General features: G+C 36.2%; 1 protein-coding gene across 3 annotated transcripts in view; it reads left to right on the top strand.

Annotated features, from left to right (window-relative positions):
• Window positions 1-23596, top strand: part of LOC121420208 (tyrosine-protein kinase JAK2-like) — an 87835-nt gene that overhangs the window by 49458 nt on the left and 14781 nt on the right. For 2 of the 3 annotated variants that reach the window (XM_041614762.1, XM_041614761.1), the window contains exons 4-10: window positions 813-970; window positions 1427-1584; window positions 15654-15788; window positions 17410-17654; window positions 20012-20230; window positions 22807-22955; window positions 23378-23516. In XM_041614762.1, coding sequence (XP_041470696.1) covers window positions 813-970; window positions 1427-1584; window positions 15654-15788; window positions 17410-17654; window positions 20012-20230; window positions 22807-22955; window positions 23378-23516 — 1203 coding nt within the window. The remainder of the gene's footprint in view (window positions 1-812; window positions 971-1426; window positions 1585-15653; window positions 15789-17409; window positions 17655-20011; window positions 20231-22806; window positions 22956-23377; window positions 23517-23596) is intronic. The other variant, XM_041614763.1, reaches the window with a different exon arrangement.

Here is a 23596-nt window from a genome sequence, read left to right on the forward strand (position 1 = left end):
CACAATATTTCTGGTTATTTTCATACATGAGCGAGACACAAAATCGCTTTTGCCTTGCTTTAAATTTATTGGAATAGCCCTTTGTTTTGACATTGATTAGGAATTCTGTCCGCACATATATGAAACCAAAATGTGTATAAGACAGCACCACCCTTCTTGTTGGTTGACCCCATAACTCATATATAGCTTCAATACAATATCTTTCAAATTACCATGTGAGGATTCTGTTCCATCCAACTCGTTATGAGATAATTTCAGTCCACTTTCAAGACAGCGTGATGGTTAATTTATGGGGGCCAGTCAGATAATGTGGAGTTCAACCATAGTTTAAAGATTTTAGTGTTATCATTATCATGATGGAACTTGACATGAGTGCACAGATCATAGTGAGATGAGGTTTTTTAGAGTGGGAGTGTGATAGAAGGTGCGTTCAGACCGACCCGGTCACTAAAATACTCCTAGATTTTTTAGAACTTGTTCATGTTTAGGCCTAAAAAATGCCTGAGGGATTTTCACAAAGATTTATTAGTATGACTTAATGCAGATGAGTACATGTATATGATATGTAACACGCATTCTTATTGATCAATACGCAGTAGTGCGCATCCTCTTGGCATGATCTGGGGCCTGTTGCAGAAAGAGTTGCGTTTAAACGCAAGTCAAAAAATCAATCGCAAGTCCCAATTGCGTGCTGTTGATTGGTTAAAAATCAAGTTGTGCATGATTTTTAGAGACGCGATTGATTGCAACTCTTTCTGCAACGGGCCCCTGACCAGATTAATGATAATATCTTTTTTGTTCTCTCTTTTTAGTTTCTTGAGATGGAATCGCTCGGTGATGCCCAGTCATTTGCTTGCCTTCTGGATGGCTACTACCGTCTTCTTGTAGATTATTATCATTACCTCAGTGAATCCATTGCGCCGCCCTCTATAGTCAGACTGACCACCAACAAATGCCATGGACCAATCCCGTATGTAAATCTAATATCAGAGAATTAACAAATCAATAATATGCATTGAATAATTAATTTCGTTAAATTATGCTGTATTAAACAAATAATAATTAGTATATTTTTGTGTTACATACATGTACAATTTGTGCCCTATGTAGACAATTTAAAGCTAATGATGATCATGATAACGATAATAATGATGATGATAATAATTATAATAGCAATACTACTACTAATAATAATGGGAATAATGATTATAATAATAATATCAGTAATAATGTTAATAATAATTACAAAAATTAGATAATATTGATGATTTATATTAAGTTCATTTTTACCTTAAATAAAAAGATACTTTTCACGTTTCCAGAAAAGAAATAAAACGTAATTTAACCGGAACGTGGACTAGTCTTAAGGTTTTAGAAGTACCATTCTTTTGGAGGTTTTGATATTGATGTATATTCTTCATTGTAGGCTTTCCAAAGCAAAGCAAAAGATTGATGACATGTTTGGACGACAGGAAGGGGTGTACCTCATCCGTCAGAACCCAGTGGATCACTACAGCTACTGCTTGACCGTCAGGATACATACCAATCAAGAGCTTAAGAACTTCAAGATAAATCATTATGAAGGTATGTTGTCCTCATTAATTCTGATCAGGGGGGTGTTTCACAAAGATTTAAGTATGACTAAGGTCGCACTTAAATGTCGACGTGTACATGATATGCAACGCGCAATCTTATTGATCAATACGCAGTAGTGCGCGTCATCTTGTCATGATCTGACCAATGCTGTCATGCTTTTTATCCTTCGCGCAACCGAGACATTTAAGTGCGACTATAAGTCAAACTTAAGTCTTTGTGAAACACCCCCCAGGACCTGTTTTTTGCTATTAAATAACAATTATCATTTCAGTCAGTTCAAGGGTAGAAAAAGGCTTTATAGCCTATATGCCATCTCAGGTACCATGAACAAGAAGCGCTTCCAGACCCTTGCTTCCAGACCCTTCTATCCAGCATGGCTTTCTTCCATTCATTAATAACTATCAAGGCCTGAGTCTTTTTTCAGAACATTTTTCAGAACACTCCCCCCCCCATAAAAAACAAAAATATTGCATCCAAGAATAAAAAAAATGAACAGACAGAAAAGGAAAGAGAGAAGGTTGAAATAAAGTATTTTCTAAATATTATGTCAAAATCTGTCACAAAATTGGATTTTGTTATAAAAACTGTCAAGATTTTTGCTGGCTCGTCTCACTGGCTTGCAAATTTTGAGAAATTTTGCCCAATATGCCAAATCTAATTCCCTAAATTTTTTTAGCTCATCAGGCCACCGATTACCAAAGCGATGAACTCACCGTTTTTTTTTATTAACCCTATTGATATCATCAACGGAGCATGTTTAGAAAACATCCACAACCAAAATTAGGTGGGGATTGATCCATGGGAGGTGAAGATGTGGTTATTTGAATACCTTTTTGAACTTAATGAAACAAGGCCAGTTAATACTGGAGGCCGTTTCATAAAGCTGTTCGTAAGTGAAGAGCAACTTTGAGAACGACTGGTGATCCTTTCTTATGGTAAATTGAACATTCATTGGTGATGGTTTAGCGCATAAGAAAGGTTCACCAGTCGATCTTAAAGTCACTCTTAAATTACGAACAGCTTTATGAAACACCCTCCCAGTTTCAAGAGGAACTAGAGGCTGTTCTCACTACGTTCTTAAAACTAGTTTCCTGGAAACTAGTTTAACGCGTAGTGAGAACGGTCAAAGCGGTCTTGGAAGCGATCTTCCAAACCAGTTTGGAAAACGGGTCATTCCATGCCAATTCACCCAATGAATGTGCAATTTTGCACACGACCGTCTCAGAATTCGTTGTAATTTGGTATACATAAAATTCACCATGGCCCAAGCACAAAACAAAAAAAATTAGTCAATCGGTCCGTCGGTTCTCGCGCTACGGCCCGCCCTTTTCTCCTTGTTTTGACAAAAATGGGTGTGACCTTCAACTTTCAATGGCCACTGCGTCGTTATGTGTTGACCAATTTTCATGAAACTGGTACCATTTGATAGGAAATTCAGAGAGGAATCCAAAACATGCATCGAATAATGTATTGGAGCAATTTATAAGGTCATGACCTTTGACCTTAACTTTGACCTTGAGTTTGACCCCCGGACAAATAATTTTTTAACTTGATTTTCGTGTATGTTAATTATTGGTATGATATTGACAAAATATGTTAAAATCAATGATGATATTTTATTTCTTCACCTTTAAAAACTTCCAAATATACCATGAAATTTCATCCTAGTCCCACACACTGATATTCATGTTAGTATGTTTACCAGTTACATGATTTCTTCCAATCTGAAGTTACAGCATGCAAACACATGAAAAGAAATTAAGCTTAATCAGTTTACAAATAAAAGATTAAACCTTTACGCTCATGAATAGGTATCTGTTTAGGCATTTTAGGATTCAGCAATATATATCATATACAAATATAATATATACATGTATATATTTTGATAATAAAAGTGAAGACTTTACTACCATGAATATATATGATATATATTGCCGAACATCAAGATGAATGTCTATGCTGCGGTTTCGAATTTCGCGCGAAATGTGTCACCCCACTGAGAGCGTTTTCATAGCAACAAGAGCGCTTTACGTGAAGTGATTTTGAAAACCACTTTCGTGTGATCAAGTGGTCCTGAACGCTAGCAAAGCGATCTTACCAAGTGGTCTCCTGAATCGGTTTCCAGTAAACTAGTTTTAGAAAGCATAATGAGAACGGCCTCCTACTGTCTGTGGGTATATTTGGTCTTTAATACCATTGACCACCATGAACCAATTCATATTAACTTATCTGTAAATTCAGCAAAAAAATTTCCTCTGTTTTCTGTTGTTTTTTTTTAGGGGGGGGGATAAAAATTCCATTAAAATTGTTTAGACCTTTCTGCATCTGATAAATGATACATGGATATCATTCTTCCCAATAAGCTCTTAATTGGTTTCCAAGGTCGGTAAATAACATAGTTAGAGATTTCTTGAATAGCATTATTTACTGTCGCACTATTGATGTTATTAAGCTTCATTCTTGCTGGTCATGAGCTAGTGAACATGAAGGTTGGGATGTGCTATTTTTATCATTCAAACATTATATTTGCCAGAGACCTTTTTTTTTAAGTCAAGGATTGTGTGCAACTAGTATTTGGCTATGTAGGCAGAAGAATTAAGATCTTGTTGAAAACAGCTAAAACTAAGATAGCAATGAGAAAAACAAGAAAAATACAAATATGGTAATTTGTAATGTGCCGGTATGCATCATGAATAGATGGGCATGTCGCAGTATTAAAAGGAAACAAAAATAAATGCAAACCTATTAAAGAGGGTAAGAATTAAATTACTTACACATTGAAATAAATGTTTTGACTTCACCATCAAAAGATTGTGACTGGGCTTAATAGCGCTTTGTTAAATAGGCTATTAACAACGTTTCTCTGTGGCCGGCACTGGTTTTGAGTGAATTTTAGGTGGGAGAGAAGTATACTGTGGATGTCTTTTGAAAGTGGCACAAGTATAATTGCTCTGGCCCAATATTGCATCTGATGTGAAAATATGGCTGGTGCTCAAAATAAGAGCAAAATTATTTTTTTGTCCGAAAATACTCTCTTTTTTCCTGAGAATACTTTTGTTTTTTTTAAAGAGGTTGGCATCTTTGTTGTAACCATTTAAAGGGGAAGTTCACCCTGACAAAAAGTTTATTGTAAAAATAGCAGAAAAAATAATAAAAAATATTGACGAAGGTTTGAAAAAAAATCATCAAATAATTAAAAAGTTATTAGAATTTGAATTATTTGATTTGTGACATCATATGCGAGCAGCATTCCTACATAGCGAATGGTAAAAAATCAATAAAATGTCATTTTACTGATTTACTGGTTTTTACTGTACCTTTTGTATATCAATAGACAAATCATTTCACACCCGATCATGAATAAAAAACAAAATTAAGTCATCAGCAACTATATAAAATTTGAAATTCATGCATTTTATATTACATAACACATGGGGGAGCTGCTCGTTTATGACGTCACAAATCCAAAACTTTGAACTCTAATAACTTTCTTATTTAACAGATTTTCCTCAAACCTTCACCAATATTTATTACTATTTTTTCTGCTATTTTCACAACAGAGTTTTCTTCAGGGTGAACTTCCCCTTTAATGTTTATTATTGTACACTGTATGGAAACTTGCTATTCCCTTCAGGGGTGCACACATTGTTTGTGATGTTTTGGATCAGGATTGGGATGAGGAATGGGATAAGAAATAGGATAATCTGTTAGAAAAATGATGGATGCTTCAAGGTTTTTTTTTTTCACTTTGGAAAAGTTGATGAATACATCCAAAGACTCCTTTCTAAACTACAGATAAGTGTACATGATACCAGAGTTAAATAGATGTCCTTTGAGTGTATCTGTTTATTATAATAATAAATGATAATAATAATGTGACTTATAAAGCCCAAATCTACTCTGTAGAGTGCTCAGGGCGCATAAAGAGCCAAGAATCAAATAAAAAAGTTTATGTAATTTATAATTGTTCTTATAAATGTAGACTCCATGCAAACTTGCTACTCCCCATAGGGGAACAAAAGCTGTTGTTGAGTGCTGGATTAGGAACAAGATACTTTCTGGACTAATTGTGGATGCTAAAGACAATTTTCAGCCTCTTGAATACAATCTTGAGATAAAGCCATTAATGCTTCAGATTTGACTGTCATGTGGTCGCATCATGTTAATGGCTAATGCGTCCACTTACTAGGCTTTCATCAAGGGGAAGGTAGCCTTACTGCAAGGCTCAAATAATAATTGAAGTGTTTAGATGTGTGTCAGTCTCAAACTTGCTTTCTGACCAACTTTCGAAACAGAACCGCTGTACATCAACACACCATTTTTTTAATGAAATACAAATAATGATTGCCTCTTTCTCATTTTAAATCTTAAATTTAGTCAAAATTATATTAATCAGTGTAAAGTATGTATTTTGAGGAAATAAGTGTTTTTACTAAAAAACAAAATATGCATTTCTTCCTTGTTTGTATTCACTCGGTTAAAAGCATATTATGAAGTCAGATAATTTTTTCATACTCCATGTGTAATAGGAAATACAGTATACATGTAACACTTCATCTGTACAATAGATGGCAGTATATCAGAGAGTTCCCTGTATATTTGATCAGGAGTCCAAATTTTATGTATACTAGCTGTATCATAATCAATTTCACAGTTTGGAACGGGAAAATTCGGGGGGGGGGGGGGGGGCTTGGGTGATTTTCACCCCGAAATCCTTCAAAGAGCCATGGAGATCTCCATACAGTGCAAATTTTCATAAACAAAGCTTTATCCTACATGTATGCAGCAGACTTAGGCAGTACTGGTAGGTTTTGACAAGTAGCCTGGTTTGGAATTACATACAGGTATACTGTTTTGCATTGCAAATTATGTGAGATGATGATTTGTTCTACATACATGTACTATACATTGGGATTGGGGCCTAATTAGCGATCCACTCCGATTAGGAATACATTGTATGGATGCACAACTCTTGATTTGATGTTTGGGTTTACTAAGTACTGCATACTAGTTTTTATGGAGCTTACCTTTCTTCAAGTTATCAATGATGATGATGATGAAGAAGAGGAAGGTGAGGGAGAGGAAGAGGAGAAAGAAGAGGAGGAGGAGAAGGAGAAGAAGATGAAGAAGAATGAGGAGGAGGAGAAGTAGAAGAAGAAGAATGATGAGGAAGAGGAGAAGGAGAAGAAAAAGGAGGAGAGAAGAAGAAGAAAAAGGAGGAGGAAAGAAGAAGGAGAAGAAGAAGGAGAAGAAGAAGGAGAAGAAGAAGGAGAAGAAGAAGGAGAAGAAGAAGGAGAAGAAGAAGGAGAAGAAGGAGAAGAAGGAGAAGAAGAAGGAGAAGAAGAAGAAGAAGGAGGAAGGAGGAGGAAGAGAAGGAGGAAGAGAAGAAGGAGAAGAAGAACGAGGAGGAGGAGAATTAGTAGAAGAAGAAGGATGAGGAAGAGAAGAATAAGAAAAAGGAGGAGGAGAGTCTAAGAAGAAGAAGGATGAGGAAGAGGAGAAGAATAAGAAAAAGGAGGAGAGTCTAAGAAGAAGAACGAGAAGAAGAAGAATGAGAGGAAGAAGGAACACTCTTAAAAAGGATTGGTCAAAATGACCAATCTGTTGGTTAATATGTGTCCGACCGATAAAATTGGTCAATATCAACCAAAATTTTGGTCAATTTGAACCAATAATTTGGTTGCTCTTGACCAATTTTATCGGTCGGACACATATTAACCAACAGATTGGTCATTTTGACCAATCCTTTTTTAGGAGACAATAGTATTCCGCACATAGTCACGTAGGTGCTCAAGGCAAACCTTCATCCCGCCTGCTAAATGTAATCTAGCCCACTGATTTCAGTGCTTTAATACCTCGCAGCTTTTTATCTGAGGAATTAAATCCCATTGGTACCTATTTACCCTTCCTTATTACAATATTACCTGTTTTTTGTGTGTATGAGGGGAGGGGGATGCTATATTGCTTCATTTCAGTCCACATATTAAGATCAACCTTTTTTCCCACAAATTTAGAAACTATTGTGACGCCGGGGGCGGAGTGACCCGTCACATCTTCTTTAACGACAGCACTGACTAATAGTGCGATGAAAACAAAGTATAAGAAATACAATGTCAGAAACGGCACTGACTGAAAATTTCATAAAGATTTGTAAACTTCTAAAATAACAAAATGGGTAAACTTGATTATCACGACGTTCAGCACAACGTATGAATGCAATGTTTGTGTATTATGTGTTGTTGACATGCCAAAAACACCGCGCTGCTGTACTGGTCACTAACGCATTGATTTCATCTCCCAGATCTTCCCCTGGCCAATTTCTGAAGAGCAGGGGTGTGAGAGTTCAGATTTTTAGCTGATTTCAGATTTTTTTGTTTTGATTAATTAATTAGCTTAATTTTAGCTTTCCTCTGTACAAAAACTATGGGAGCTCTTTCTATTTCAGACATTTTCAACACTCTTCAGCTTTTTTAGATCTGTTTTTTTTGGGACCTCTCACACCCCTGGAAGAGGTTGCTTGACAAAACAGGTTTCATGCTCCCATAGCTTTTATCACAACAGAAAAACAAAATCAGTCAGCCTTGAAGTCAGTCTACAAGAGGGGGCTTACAGAAAGGCACTGAAATTGCAGATTCCCGCCAATTTGGTTGTGAAAGCAAGAACCGTCTTCAGGTGTTGCTTCTCGCCAGAATGAGGCGCATCGTTTACATGGGAGAGAAAAAAGCGACAAATATGAAAGAAAAACAAATGAGGACATGAAGGTGGTATTGAGTATCTCTCCGGCTTTGCCCGCAGGGAGGATATTGGTTACTGGATCTCATCGAAGGCGCTCATCCGATATCTTAGACATCTTCAGAAGTGGATTCATCCCAGGGAGAAGAGCTTGATGACTTTCACGTCTTTCTCTTTACGTCTTCAAGATCCCTTTCCCCCCTGACTTTTTTTTTATAGGTGAAGAGGAATTCTCTGATGAAAACTTTGTTTTTGAATTTTTTTCTTCTTCCTTAATTAAAAAACCAGATTGCAGAAATATGATCTTTTCCCCAAGCCATTCTCCCTGGTAAACAATTTTCTTTTGTGGCTTTCTAATTTTGTAACTTTGTCTTTATTATTTTGAAATATTTTTTGAGGGAGGTTTATCAAGGGGGGATGATTTTGAAGTGTTCTAGGTCGCAAGAGATTCTCTGCAGCCTTTCGAGGAGAAGAATCTTGAGTTTTTTTTTATTTCCGGAGGTTTCTCCTACTGGGTATAGGTCCATCTCCATCGGGGCCAGATTTGTCAGATTATCCAGCTATTTCTGATCTGGAAGATTATTATTCTATGTTTCTTCCGACAAATTATCCAACTATTTTTTATCTGGCAAATTATCTCGCTATTTCTCATCCAGTAAATTATACTGCTCAATTCTGATATAGTATTAAATTGCCTTTGATTTACAATGCAGTGCATCTAGTTCAACGAATTATTAAGTCATTGAAAAATTAAGTAAATATTGAATGTAATTTCTTTTGATGAATTTCATATTAGCTAAGGTATGTATGTGCCTCTGCGATTATCTCTGTATGAAAAGTCATTTTGCGCAAAAAAAACCTTGCAAGATATTTCCAGAAATCATGAAATTTAGGGCAATTTAGTTTTGCAAATCACCCGCTCAGATGTCTGATACAGATATTTATCACTCTCTATAATAACTAGTGCATTTCCCTTTTTTGTTGTTAGCTATAAAAGCTCTTCAATACTGCTATGCTAGTACTACTTAATGTATACGTTGCAGGATGGCACTTCTGTCACACTCTATACATGTAATTTACGTAAACTAATGCCTCGGATACGCACTGTCTTTTAAACACACATATATGGATTACCAATCAGTCAATCCTAATAAAATTGATGGTGATACAGGACTCTTCTTATCAGGAAAATTGCCCCATTTTTTACAAAAAGTTGAAAGAAATTGAATACAGAGTAAGTTGTGCATTTCGGGGAATATACATGTACATGTACGCATACAGTAGCTCTTCCAACTGTGCTCCAATGTAAGCGATATCTTAATGGATTAATGGAATCATAATGCATGGCTTGAAACGCGTCTTTTTAGGAGGAGGAGTACAGTATAAATTGCATTGGAAACTTGGGGCTGTCTTCACACTGCCCAAAAGAACAAGATTGCAAGAATTGCTATAGTTCGGGTCCCCGAGATACCGGGGAAGCGTTTCATCAATATTTTCATCCGACAAGTTGTCAGATCTGACATCTTTCCATGATTTTGATTGGCTGAGAGGCACTGTTCCTATGGTAACTGTCGGATAAAATGGGACTTGTCGGATAAAACGTCCGACAAGTCCTTTCATGAAACGCCCCCCCCCCCCCCCCCCCCCCCGATGGATGTTTCATAAAGCATTTTGTTAAAAGTTATGAAATTTTCAGCGTTATACTTGTTGGATTGTTCTCTTTTTATTCAAATCAACTTTTTGTTGGGGTGGAATTGTCCTTTATTGATACACACCAGATTTCCATTGGTGATTTTAGTTCCTAAGAAAGGATCACCAATCATTCATGAAGTTGCTTGTCACTTTAATACAAAAAGCTTGATGAAACACCCAACAGATGCCAGCTATATTGTATCATATAAAAGTCTCATAGTTCTGAGCTACTTGCAGTATGAAGAGCTTGTGTCATAAAGACTTACAAGTTACTTTGTCATATTATTATAACTTCCATGGAAACCTTGATTATGATTGGCTGTTGAGCCCTGTTACCATGGTAGTTACAACTATTGTTAATCATTTATGAAACAGGACTCTTAATGTACGTCATTCCTCTTTCCAATCAAATATTCCTGTCATTTTACTCTTGCACCACAAACATCCCTGGAAAACCATACATGCCAACTGTTGGGATACTCAAGGCTGAAAATATTGTGATTTGAACAGATCAAGTAAAATCAGTAAAAACAAAAGACTGAAAATTTCAAATCGTACAAGGAAGAACAAAGTTTTAATACATGTATGACAATTTTAAAGACTACTGTACTATTTCAGTTCAAAACAGTTTTACACGTCTGCATGTCTTCATAAATCTTTGCAATGAGCACGCTAAGATCAAAATTTATTCCTTTGTATTTTTCATATTCAAATTTTGTTCTCCAAAAAATGAGATAAAAGTGGATTGACAACTAAATAATGGATAGAAAATTGTCATCTCAATTTAATTCAAAGTTATTTCCACATCTGAATAAAAACACAAGTACAAATTCATATGCAAATAGATATATACAATAAAAAACATTAAAATGAAACATATTCAGTTTTGAATCATAATGTGGTTGGAATTGACAAAGGCCTATCAGGGTTATTCCCAAAGGTAATAAAAGTTACATAAAATGTTTCTTAAATATATACAAAATATATAACACAAAACAATAGAAAATGAAATAGACACACACATGGAATTCAAAAATATAAGTGTAAATGAAATAACAAAAGACATCCAGACGTCCGGGACCCCACCCCCTCCCTCTCTCTGCAGTTCGTTTTTGAACAAGGAGACTTATTATGTATCAAAAATATTATGAAATGACTATGATTTCATCAAAAGAAATAAGGAAAATGAAAGTGGGGATGCGACATCATCAGCCCACCTATTACATATTCTTAACAACATTTCACAAAATATTGCCTAACTTTGAAATCCAATAAGTTTGTTATTAAATTCAGATTAAAATTTCCGTGCTTTGCTCTGTGAATTTTACTGTATTTTGATTGGAAATGATTTTTTTTTCAGCCTCGAGTACACCTTAAATGGGGACCTTTTGGGAAAGAAAATGATTTTCATCCGAAACGACCATGTACCCCTATTACTGTGGCAATGTGTCCATAGGGTGTATATAATTTAGCAATTTCTTGTGTAATCCTTCGTCCCTGTTTATGGATTTGCAGCGTTGGCTGTATGCAATTACTTTTCTCATACTTATCTATGGATATGAGTATGGGCAATTTTACACCTTTAGAGAAAATACAGGGTTATTATTTAGTAATCTAGAAGGGTGAGGAAACTCATCCAGTGGGAAGTATAAATCAATGCGAGTTGATATTAAGTATAAAGATCTAATGGATAACATGCATGTATAAAGCATTCACAGTCTCCCTGCTTTGATGCTCATCTTCGTATCTAAAGAAACTGAAGGTCTTGACATTAGAAGTTAATGAAACTTGTATACGGTTCGGTCATTGAACTCAGCATCTCCTGTAATAATGATTGTAATTAAAATCAGAATATCTTAATACAGGTGTATGTGCATTAATAATGATAGAAACTGAAAGGAATAGCTTGATTTGAGAAATCCCCTGAATCAGCCTACAATTTGTTTGTTGGATTGCTGATTTCAGAATAGACCTGGGGCCCGTCTTTCAAAGATTTGCGATTGATCGCAAATATGGAAAAGCCAGCGAAGTCAATATAAAATGCATGTTTGCTCAAAAAACTTTCTAGATATGAATGTATATCTGTAAAAATTCATTGATAATATAGACAATTCGGTGTGTTCTCCTTTTTTACAAAATACATAAACCTGTAGAAAAATTATGACACTGATGGATATCCATAGAGTAATGATTGATTGGATCAATCATAACTCTTTGTAAGACAGGGCCCTGATATAGATGAATATGTATCTAAATTGACTAAAATTTAAGAAGTACCAGCAGCATCTTGTTCTTTATATTTCTTATTTAGACACCAACCTCATTATACTTTCTGAAACAAATTTAAAAAATAATAAAAATTGGGTTCATAAACTCCGAAATAATTCGCACTATTTTTATGAGCACCCGTCTTGAAAAAGGAGGATAATCGTCATGGCAACCGCACACACACCCTGCGATGCGGTTGCGTTGAAAAAGGGTGACCTTGTTACCGCTCCATGGCAATAATCCACATTACTTTCGCGACTGATTGTACATTTCGAAATGCATTCATAGAGTCAAAATCTGGTCCCGATGCTGCTATTATGCGGATAATTGCAGCATCAAAATAATGCGGATAACTCTGGTCCCCCTCCGATTTTACGACCAAATTATCCTGCTATTAGCCGCATAATTGGGTTTATGAAAGGGGTACAAGAAGGTATCAATATTTAGTCAAAAGATTTGAATAATCATTCATACATATTTTATATCCAATCATCTGTGTTTTGTAGGTCTATTGTTCTTGGCCTTAGCCATTGGCCCTGACCCTAGGGCAGTCAGTTCTTGGGCTGGTCCTTGTGCTCGGACAGTCTTATATCCTTTTCATAAACCTATCCTCCAATTAGCTGCCTAAGAGTAATGCGGATAATTAAAAAAATTGCGTTCACAAACTCTGAAAATAAGCCGCATTATTTTTACGAGCGCCCGTCCTGAAAAAGGCGGATAATCGTCATGACAACTGGACACGCCCCCTCCGATGCGGTTGCGTTGGAAAAGGGTGACCTTGTGACCGCTCCATGGCAATTATCCGCATTATTTGGAAATGCGTTCATAAACTCAAAATCTTGTCCCGATGCTGCTATTATGCGGATAATAACAGCATCAAAATAATGCTGATAACTCTTGTCCTCCTCTGATTTTACGACCAAATTGTGCTGCTATTAGCCGCATAATTGGGTTTATGAAAGGGGTCGTAGATTGGCCTTGATTTTTGCTTTCTCGAAATAATGATAAAAATGAAAATGATGAAAATAAAGAAATGTTAGATGCAGGACTTTTACTGACATATTAAATGAAGAATGATTATATTGAAATGGGACTGTGAAATCAGTATGTTTACGTGTCAGAACTAGATTCTACTTCTAGAATCACAAAGAAAAGATTTTTGTTTTCCTTTTCTCGTGATGCAACACATTTTTCCTCATTGCGCACTCACTTTTGCTTATTCATTTTTCTTGTAAAGGGAAAGAGAGATGGCCGTTACTTAATGATACAGTAGACCTATGCCTATATTATGGAATGAAATGAGGTAAAGTTTTCATACTGTCATGGGTGCAGTAACAAAACGTTTAGCGACTGATCATATGCTTGATTTTCGCGACTGATTGTACATTGTAGGCTATGCAATCAATCGTTGAACAAGCTATACAATGATTACTAAGCTTTGTTTTACAGTGTTCTTGAGTCCTGTAACACAAAGGTTTTATAGCGATTGATCGTACGCTTGATTTTTACGATTGATTGTGGGCTATGCAATCAGTCGTAAAGATATTCCCCTACAATGATTGCTAAGCATTGTGTTACAGTCCTCAGGTCATCTACCTTTGAATCAATGAATTATTCATGATTTTTTTTTAGATTTGCTGCAGACTTGTTTGTCAGTAGTTGTAGGTCTACCTACCTGTAGCGAAGGGAATGAACTCATAAATCTGTTTGTGACTTGGCTGAAATATACTCTAGAACCTTGTTTATTAAATATGGATTTTCCTCTCATTTGAGTATACTTCAAAACCTGGAATTGGACCATTAATCATTTGTATAGAACAAAAGTGTATAACAAAAGGAGTAACAAACATGTATTATTTTGTAGAATATTTCATACAACTAATCCCTTTATAATTAAAATGACATCAGGATTGTTCATATTTAGCTCAATGTGGGTGTGCATATCGAAAACATGCCACTTAAATCGTAAAAAAAATCGTAAAACTGTATTCAGGCATGGAGTTGAATCCATAAACAAGAACTGAAGAGTGTAGCGCAAACATGTTGTACGTCAATGTCACTTCATGTATGTGGTCATCCTCGAAGGGGGCACCGTGGCCGAGTGGAAATGACTCTTGTCTTTCAATCAGAGGGATGTGGGTTCAAATCCCAGCTGTGATGTTTTCCTTCAGCAAGAAATTTGCCCACATTGTGCTGCACTCGACCCAGGTGAGGTGAATGGGTACCTTGCAGGGTTAATTCCTTGAATGCTTTGAGTGCCTTGGCATAGATGGGGCTTTATAAAGGCTATAAATATTATGTTAAACATATCAATCAATAATATTATCCCCAAACTTTAATACTATTTAGTCATGTACTTGAAACAAAGGAGACCCTAGCCTTACAAGCTCTGCTTTTTCGGGGGTTCTCCTTGGGCCCGTTGCATAAAACTTTTTACCTGAGAAAACTCAGGTTGTTTTTACCAGAGTTTTTGCCCTGTGTTAAAGTCAATGGCAGAAATCAGACTAACCATAGTTTTCAGTTTTTACGAGAGTTTTCTCAGGTAAAACGTTTTATGCAACAGGCCCCTTGTCTTTCTCTCAATATGTAATTAGTTATTTGCTGTGTTTCTTTTTTTCTACTGTAACAATGATTTATGGTTAATTGATTTTCATTTGTAGAATGTAAAATCACACTTGTAAGATAAAATGTATGTGCAGACAGGAAAACGAATAAATATCATATCTTATCTTATCTTAAAATATTTAATTCAAGATGGCATCATTTTTTTTGTGCGCGGACACTGTATACACGCACTAGATGTGTATGTAGATCTACTACACTGTAATTACATCGTCTATCAATCTGTTTGTTTATCTATCTGCATTGCTCTCGTCCTTTTTTCCTGCAATTAATTTTTTGGAAATAATAAAATGGAGTATAATTTTGATGCTGCACTTTATTTCATTGTGCCAATATGATGAATTATCTTCACAAATTCATGAATGATGACAATCAGTGATCTGTCATGATGTATATTTTCATATTTTTGTTGTGAAAGAGCTTGTCTAATGATGTATGCAAGCGAGCTCATAGCTATCTTGCAGTTGCCTGCGATTTCAAGCCAGTTTGGAAATCTTTTGCCGACATGGCTGGCCCGAAAGCAGATTTTTAATTTGAGCATTTTCTTGCATTATTATGAACTAAAGATCATTTATTCATGTATGCAAAATGTAAATTTCTCAAAAATTGGATCACAGTCAAATTGTATTTAATGCAGTACCAGTAATTATATTTTGTTTTGGAGTTGTATGATTTGTGAGTCTAGCATTAATGATTGAATGACCTTTTTTATGATTTAACAATATTTTCATTGTTTTTTTTAGAAGATGACAAAGTAGGACTCGACAACCAGGGTCGATTTGACAGTCTAAAACAGTTTGTTGAGCATTACAGGAAGAGGGAGAATAGTTGGTGTTTAGAGGGTCAACTTAGAAAAGGCGTACCAATAGAACCTAAAGGTGAGATCCCATACCAACCAAATTCAAGTACTTTAAAGGTCAAGTCCGCCCCAGATAAACATTGATTTGAATAGATAAAGAAAAATCAAACAAGCATAAAGCTCAAATTTTGTTTAAAATCAGAAAGTTATGACATTTTAAATTTTCGCTTATTTTTCACAAAACAGTTATATGCACAACTCAGTGACATGCAAATGAGAGAGTCGATGATGGTCCTCACTCACTATTTATTTTGTTTTTTATTGTTGGAATTATACAATATTTCATTTTTTTACAGATTTGACAATAAGGACCAACTTGACTGAACAACAACATGTTAAACAATGCTAATTCCACATGTTCAGGGAGGAACTAATCTTTTTTTAACTTAACAGCGAGGAGAAAATTATAATATTTCATATTTCACATAATGAAATACAAAAGAAATAGTGAGTGGATGACGTCATCAGCCTCCTCATTTTCATACCAACCAGGATGTGCATATATCTGTTTTTGTGAAATTAAGCGAAAATTAAAAATGTCAGCTTTCTTATTTTACATCCGATTTGGATGAACTTTTCAGTTTTATGCTTCTTGGATTTTTCTCTTTTTATTCAAATTGACTTTTCGTTGGGGTGGACTTGTCCTTTAAATAAAGATGCAATCAGGCAGAAAATCTCCCCATGAATCCACATATTTCTAATAATGGATTTTGAAATGAAGAATGAAAGAAAAGTTTTCACAGATGTTGTTTTCCGGGAGTGGTGCAACACATTCCTGAAGAATTGCAGGATCTGTTTAAAATGTTGAAATCATGTGAAAATCAACCATTCTTTTGGAACGTTTGATTTTTTCAGGAACTTCTGTTCCTGATGGGGATAATGTGAGAAATATCGAAACTTTTATGAATAAATCCCCAGACAAGACAATTCTTTGTGTCTGGTAATCTGCACATTGAAAATGTGATCTTAAAATGCATTACATTAAACATAAATCCAAAAATATATCCACCCCCAGAAGGTTTGGTCGTTGTGCTTCTTTACAAGCAGCAATTTTTCTCTTTTTTGCTATTTCTCTGTCTCATGCCTCTTAACATCAAAATATTCAATTGAAATATTAAAGTGATTGGTTAACATTGGTTTGACTTTTAAAAAATCTGAGCTAGAAGGTCACACTTGTCACCTGTGTCTGTGATATGTTACAAAAATGAAGCCCAGAAAAAATTGCATTCGAAAATAATTATTTAGTGCTCAAAAATTGAAATATAAAGTGACCGGAAACACCATCTTAATTTCATCCCATACACTTGTGTGTACTATTTAGGCGTCTATAAGACACCTATTTACAAAATCAGGGTTTACCTTGTAGTTTTAGCTTTTCATTCTCAATAATGGTTGTTTTCAGGGTTTATTAGTTCTAATACATGCACTTGTACACATGTTTCATCTTGGTTTGAGAATTTTTTAAATCGGCTGCTCACAAAGTTAGACAATACCTTTAATGGCAAGACAAAAAAAAACATACAATGAGAATCTAACATTTGTGGTGTGGAGGATGTGAGATTAAAATGATGAAGATACGAAACGATAAAACATTGTGTATCTTCGACTGATCAAAGTTGAATTATTCCATCTTTGTGCAGATAAAGCCTTGCGTATCTTCGACCGCTCGGCATTGAAGGAAGATCTGCCGCCTCAACCGGACGTTGGACCGATGATCAGATGGATCCCGGAGGATAGTCTGTCCAAGGATCTGATCCTCCTCGGGGAAGGTACCTTCACGCAGGTTTGGAAAGCAGATCTGAGGAAGAAGGTCGGGAACAAGACTCGTATCACAACGGTTGCCATTAAGTGTCCCAAGATTGATGCTCCTCAGATCGTTCAACAGGTCGGTATCTCAGTTTACATTCACTAAGTCAATGATATACATGTACACCTTGGTCTAAGTCTTGTTCTGAGTCTTGGCTTAAGCCTTGGTCTAAGTCCTAATCTAAATGAAAATTAGAGAAAGTTCGGACCGTTCTACAGGTCGGTATCTCAGTTTACATTCACTAAGTGAATGATATACACCTTGGTCCAAGTCTTGTTCTGAGTCTTGGTCTAAGCCTTGGTCTAAGTCTTGGTCTAAGTCCTAATCTAAATGAAAATTAGAGAAAGTTGGCATTGGACCAAGTATAGTGTAGAATAAATGGCAAGAATACCAAATAATTAGTAGAGCAACTGGGTTTGATTATGTGATATGAATTATCTAAGAAGCGGACCATCTCCTTAGACCAAGATTTAGACCAAGATTTAAACCAAGACTCAGATCAAGACTTAGACCAAGATTATGGTCAAGACTATGACCATGACTTGGAAGTCAAATGAAAATTTGGTTCACAAACATTAAGTCAAAATCATATAGAGAAATAGGATGCACATGATGTATTAAGTTTACACACACATTTATGTGACGGGCCACCCCAAAACCAACGATAAATCGCCCTAAATGAACGTTCAAGATTTTTTGTTGAGTTTGAACAAGCACATCCTAAGCTTTAAAATGATATATGATTTGTCAAACTTCTTCAACAATAACTCACTCAAATACTTGATTGAATGCAGAGAAAACAAGTGGAGAGAGCTTCAGAAAATAAGGAGCAAAATAATGTGTGAAGTTTGTGTTCACTCAAGCATGTGGTGTGCACACTGAAATTTCAATGAAACTTCCAAGCAGTCTCCAAAATTTGTGTCAAAGAAGCTCTTGTTTCTTGTTTTCTTTTCAACTTCACAACTCCAAATTTTTGTAGTACAATGTACATGTATAAAGATGAAGAAATACCCCTTCAGACAAGCTAAGCTTCGAATTTTGGCTTTTTGAAGACCAATTTACTATTGATTGGCTATTAACAGAACACCTTCCATGGGAATGGCAGTTTTGGGGTGGTTGGTCACATGTTTTAATTCATGTTTTTTCAATCAGTCTTGGTGTATATTTCTTTGATTGTAGAAGAAAATGATCAATGTTTGATTCTTTTGTTGAGAGATTGGCTGTCCTAAAATGAAGATTGGACCTGGTAGGTGTTTCATAAAGCTGTTCGTAAAGTTACGAACGACTTTACGCACAACTGGAACATGTTCTTAGGTGTAAAGTTACGAACGACTTTACACACAACTGGAACATGTTCTTAGGTCATAACTCAATTACATATGAATATCACATAGCACAAGAAAGGATCACCAGTCGTGTGTAAAGTCATTCTTATCTTACGGATAGCTTTTTGAAACACCCACCTGGTGGGTAGTTCATAAAGCTGTTCGTAAGATACAAAGGACCTTAGGGTGTTTCATAAAGCTATTCGTATAATATGATTGACTTCACGCATGACTTGTGATCCTTTCTTGTGCTATGTAATATCCCTATGTAATTGAGTTATGACCTAAGAACATGTCCCAGTCGTGCGTAAAGTCGTTCGTATCTTTACGAACAGCTTTATGAAACACCCACCTGGCTTTATAAGATTAGATTGTTTAAAACACAATGCTTCTGCAGTAACCAACACCAAAACTTTGAACGAAAACCGTGCTCCAATACCAGCACAGTAACCCTGATAGCAGCATCAACTCCAACAGAAATACCAACACCGTAGTTCACACCAATACTTAAACCACCAACAGCGATAACAACCCCAGGTTCGACACCAATACCAATACCAGAATTAGCACGAAGACCAACATAAACTTCAATACCAACACTAGCACTAGTAATAGCTTCCAAAATAACACCATCACCAACACCAGAATTGACACCAACACCCAGAAATGCCAATGCCAATATCACCAACAACAATGCCAATGCCAACACCAGCATCAAAACCAACACCAGAATCAACACCAACACCAGCTTAAACACCAAGAACTATACCAATACCAGCATCACCATCTTTAGCACTAGCTATAGCTTCAAAACTAACACCATCACCAACACCAGTATCAACACCAACGTCAATACCGACACTTCATTGAAACAGTAACAAACATCAACAATTCCTTACATGTACAATACTTCATGTACAACACTTATATGTACAACACTTCATTGAAACAGTAACAAACTCCAACAACTACTTATATGTACATGTACACCGACACCAGTCCCATCACCTTTTATCATCGTCCAATCACTCATTGATTGTATTCAATTGAATGTATCCATTCTGTATCTCAATCCCTAATCCTCCTGGGAATTTCTTCTGTACTTTGTAGAAATTCAGCCAATCCGTCGACCAGATGGCCTCATGGGAACACAGCCATATAATCCGTTTTGAGGGCATCGGTGGCGGCTATAAGCTGGTGATGCAGTATGCTTCGGAGGGTCCGTTAGATAGTTACATGCGCAGGATGGCCGTGGGTGAAGGGAGAAGACTCGGTCTAACCAGCCAACTTACCGCAGCTTATCAACTTATGGATGCACTGGAGTACTTGGTAGGCAATCGGCCCGTAGCATAAAGCATAGCGATTGATTGTGAGGCTAATTTCTGTGATTGTTTGCATTGAATATTGTATGTAATCAATCCTTAAAGTCTGCCCAACAATCAATTGCTAAGCTTCATGTAACATTACCCTTATACTTTTACTAGTTAGCAATGTAGAATAGCTCAGATACCAGAGATGTTCCACGAGTTTGAGTCAATGTTGCACAAATTGTAGATGAGGGCAATGCGATGTTGGCCCCTAATTAGTTGAAGACTCTGGTCTTACATGTCAACTTACTACAACTTACCATATTGGAGTACGGGTAAGCAATCGGACCAAAACTTAGAGCTTAGCGATTGATTGTGGCGCTAATTTTTCAATTGATTTCAGTAATTATTGTGTGTAATCAATTGTAAAATAAGCGTAATGATTTTATGCTACATGTACATGTCTCTGATACTTCTACCAATTAGCATTGCATAGTTATGTTATATAGAAAGGCTCAGATACCAGGGATATTCCACGAGTTAAAGCCCATATTGCATGAATTGTAGATGAGTGCAATAAGATGCTAGCCCTAATTAGTTGAAGACTATTCAACTTACTTTAGCTTATCAACAGCTCATAAATGCATTGGAGCTCTTGTTCTCAGTTTCCAAATCATATACACTCACTGCATACTGCAGTGAGTGTATATTCATTATTACAATTACTATTTATTCGACCAATATAAAAAAGTGCATACATATCACATCAGAAAAAACAATGACAGTATACGAACATGCAAAGAAATGTTGGAACGGCATGGGTCTGGGGGAAAAAAAGCGAACTTCAGCACTTGCCCGCAGGCATGTGCCCCCATACATGCCGCTCCCAAGACATAGATCAAATATATAAATACTCTTACACAAAATATTGCAGGTTGAAAAGAGAGAATGCAAATGAAGGGAGGGGGGGGGGGGAGTTGATGGTGTTCTGATAGCATGGTTTAATTATCAAAACCTGGATTAACTTAGACCACACATTTATGGAGTGCCATGTGTCAAGCCATTCACCGATTAAAACGTATTCTTATCCTGCTGTAAGAAAAAAAGAAAGATAATTGAATCGTGAAGTGGGAGTAATAGGAAAATCGAAAAAATATCACAAATCTTACCCTATCTAGGCTGGGGGGTGGGCCACGGAGCCCCCCCTCAACGAGTCGCGCTATATTTTTGCCGCGCAAATTTTTTTGACCGCGCTGCTCGCTGACTTTTTACTCTCAAGTCTTGCGCAACTTTTGATACCAATTTTGCATCACCCAGGTACGCGGTTCCGAAGTTACGAAATGTTATGTAAGTGCATGTCAGACCAAAAATTGCTCAAAAACGTGACTTCATGTACAAAGTTAATGTAAATTGTGTTTTCAACCAAAATGTATGTATTTTATGCTGTTTATGATCTTAGAGTCCCCAATGAATTTCGTTGCAAAAACAATGAAAAACAGAAGGTCTAAAAAACAAAGAAATACATAAGAAATTGCAAAAAACAATATAATACATAAGAAATTGATCTGATATCACAATTTTTTTTCATGTACACTTGCTAAGAACATCACAAAGAGTTTCTATGCCAAAAATTAGAACATTTGGAGCTGTATTTATTCAGATATAGGAAAAAGAATGATTTTGCATATTAATTATGCATGAATTAGCATAATTACGTAATAATGATTCGCATGAAATAATTTACTATACAGTTTTGTAGGTTATATTCCAGACAACCTGCGTGCCAATTTTCGGCGCGATAGCGCGGTCGACGGCTGAGATCACAAGGGGGGGGGGCCTGGGAGGCCCCCCCGGCCATATGAACTCCCAAAATACCCTGACCTAGATAGGGTTAATGAATTAAGTTATATATCGTACTAGCCATTAGTATGGAAGGTATCTTGTCAAGCTCAGTATTCGATAAAAGGGTGGTTTAAACTATAGTTTAGACTGGGATAAACCTAGGATTAATTATCAAATTACGCATAGGTTTTCCTAGATCTTTTGCTACACGTATCTACAATTCTTCTGAACATGTTTTGCCGGAATACTGCAAATCTTTGATATTCAGTAACTTCATTATTGCGTCATGATGTTGCTGGCATGACTTTACGCAATAAACAAAAGTCTATATGCAATACAAATGCAGGACCTCCCGTTTTAAACACAGTGCAATACTGTATTTTATCAATCTCTGTAATAACTGGTTAAGTGCATATTTTCATTATAATTTCATTTTGTATACTAAACTTTTCTTAATGTACCATTAGTTTTATCATTATTACATTATTGTTGAAGCTACATGTGCAATTGTTATACCTTTGTAAATACATACATTTCAGCTTTTTAGCTGCAGTATGTGTATGATTGTTTTACTGGAAATAATTAAACCGTGAAATGAAATGTTGATGACCAACACAGAAGCTAATGTTTAGAAATGAAAGAACACATATGTTCTTTTTTTAAGGAAACTGGGACTGTGGTCATGTAGTCAAATGCAAATGTATTGTATGGCAATGATAGGGCTGTGAAATTCTACATGGATTTTTTGTTATACAGGAAACAAAACGATACGCCCATGGTAACGTGAGTGCACACAATGTCCTGGTGTCCCGGTCTGCTCCAGATATCATCATCAAGTTAGCCGATCCCATGCTTGGAGCATATTATCACAGCTTAGATATGACAAGTCACGCTAAATTACGAAGGTGAGATATCCAGTACAGGGACAGTTGGATGATGCTGATGATAATGATGATGAAGGTGATGATGATGAGGGTGATGATGATGATGATTGATGAAGGTGACGGTGATGATGATGATGATGATGGTGATGATGGTGATGATGATGATGATGGTGATGATGATTGATGATAGTGATGATGAAAGTGATGATGACAATGAAGATGATGATGATGACGATGATGGTGATGATGATGATGAAAGTGATGATGGTGGTGATGAAGATATGGATGATGATGATTGATTATGGTGATGATGATGATGATGATGAAGGTGATGATAATGATGATGGTGATCGATGATTGATGATGTTGACGGTGATGATGATCATGACGTTGATGGCGATGCTGCTAGTATGTTGAAATTACCCTTATTTTTCTATATACAGGGCTCGTTGGACTGCCCCTGAGCTGTTAGTCACCAACTCTGAACCAACGTATGCAGGTGATAAATTCAGCTATGCTATCACACTTTGGCAAATAATGTCACATGGAGCCATACCAGAGGATACACTAAGTGATGATCAGGTATGTAAATCCATGCTAGAAAAATCAGCCATTTTCACAACATTTTTTAACCTTGCTGTCCAAATGAATGAAGAACTTCA

The sequence above is a fragment of the Lytechinus variegatus genome, chromosome 8, assembly GCF_018143015.1.
Source record: "Lytechinus variegatus isolate NC3 chromosome 8, Lvar_3.0, whole genome shotgun sequence".
Classification (NCBI taxonomy): Eukaryota; Metazoa; Echinodermata; class Echinoidea; order Temnopleuroida; family Toxopneustidae; genus Lytechinus; species Lytechinus variegatus.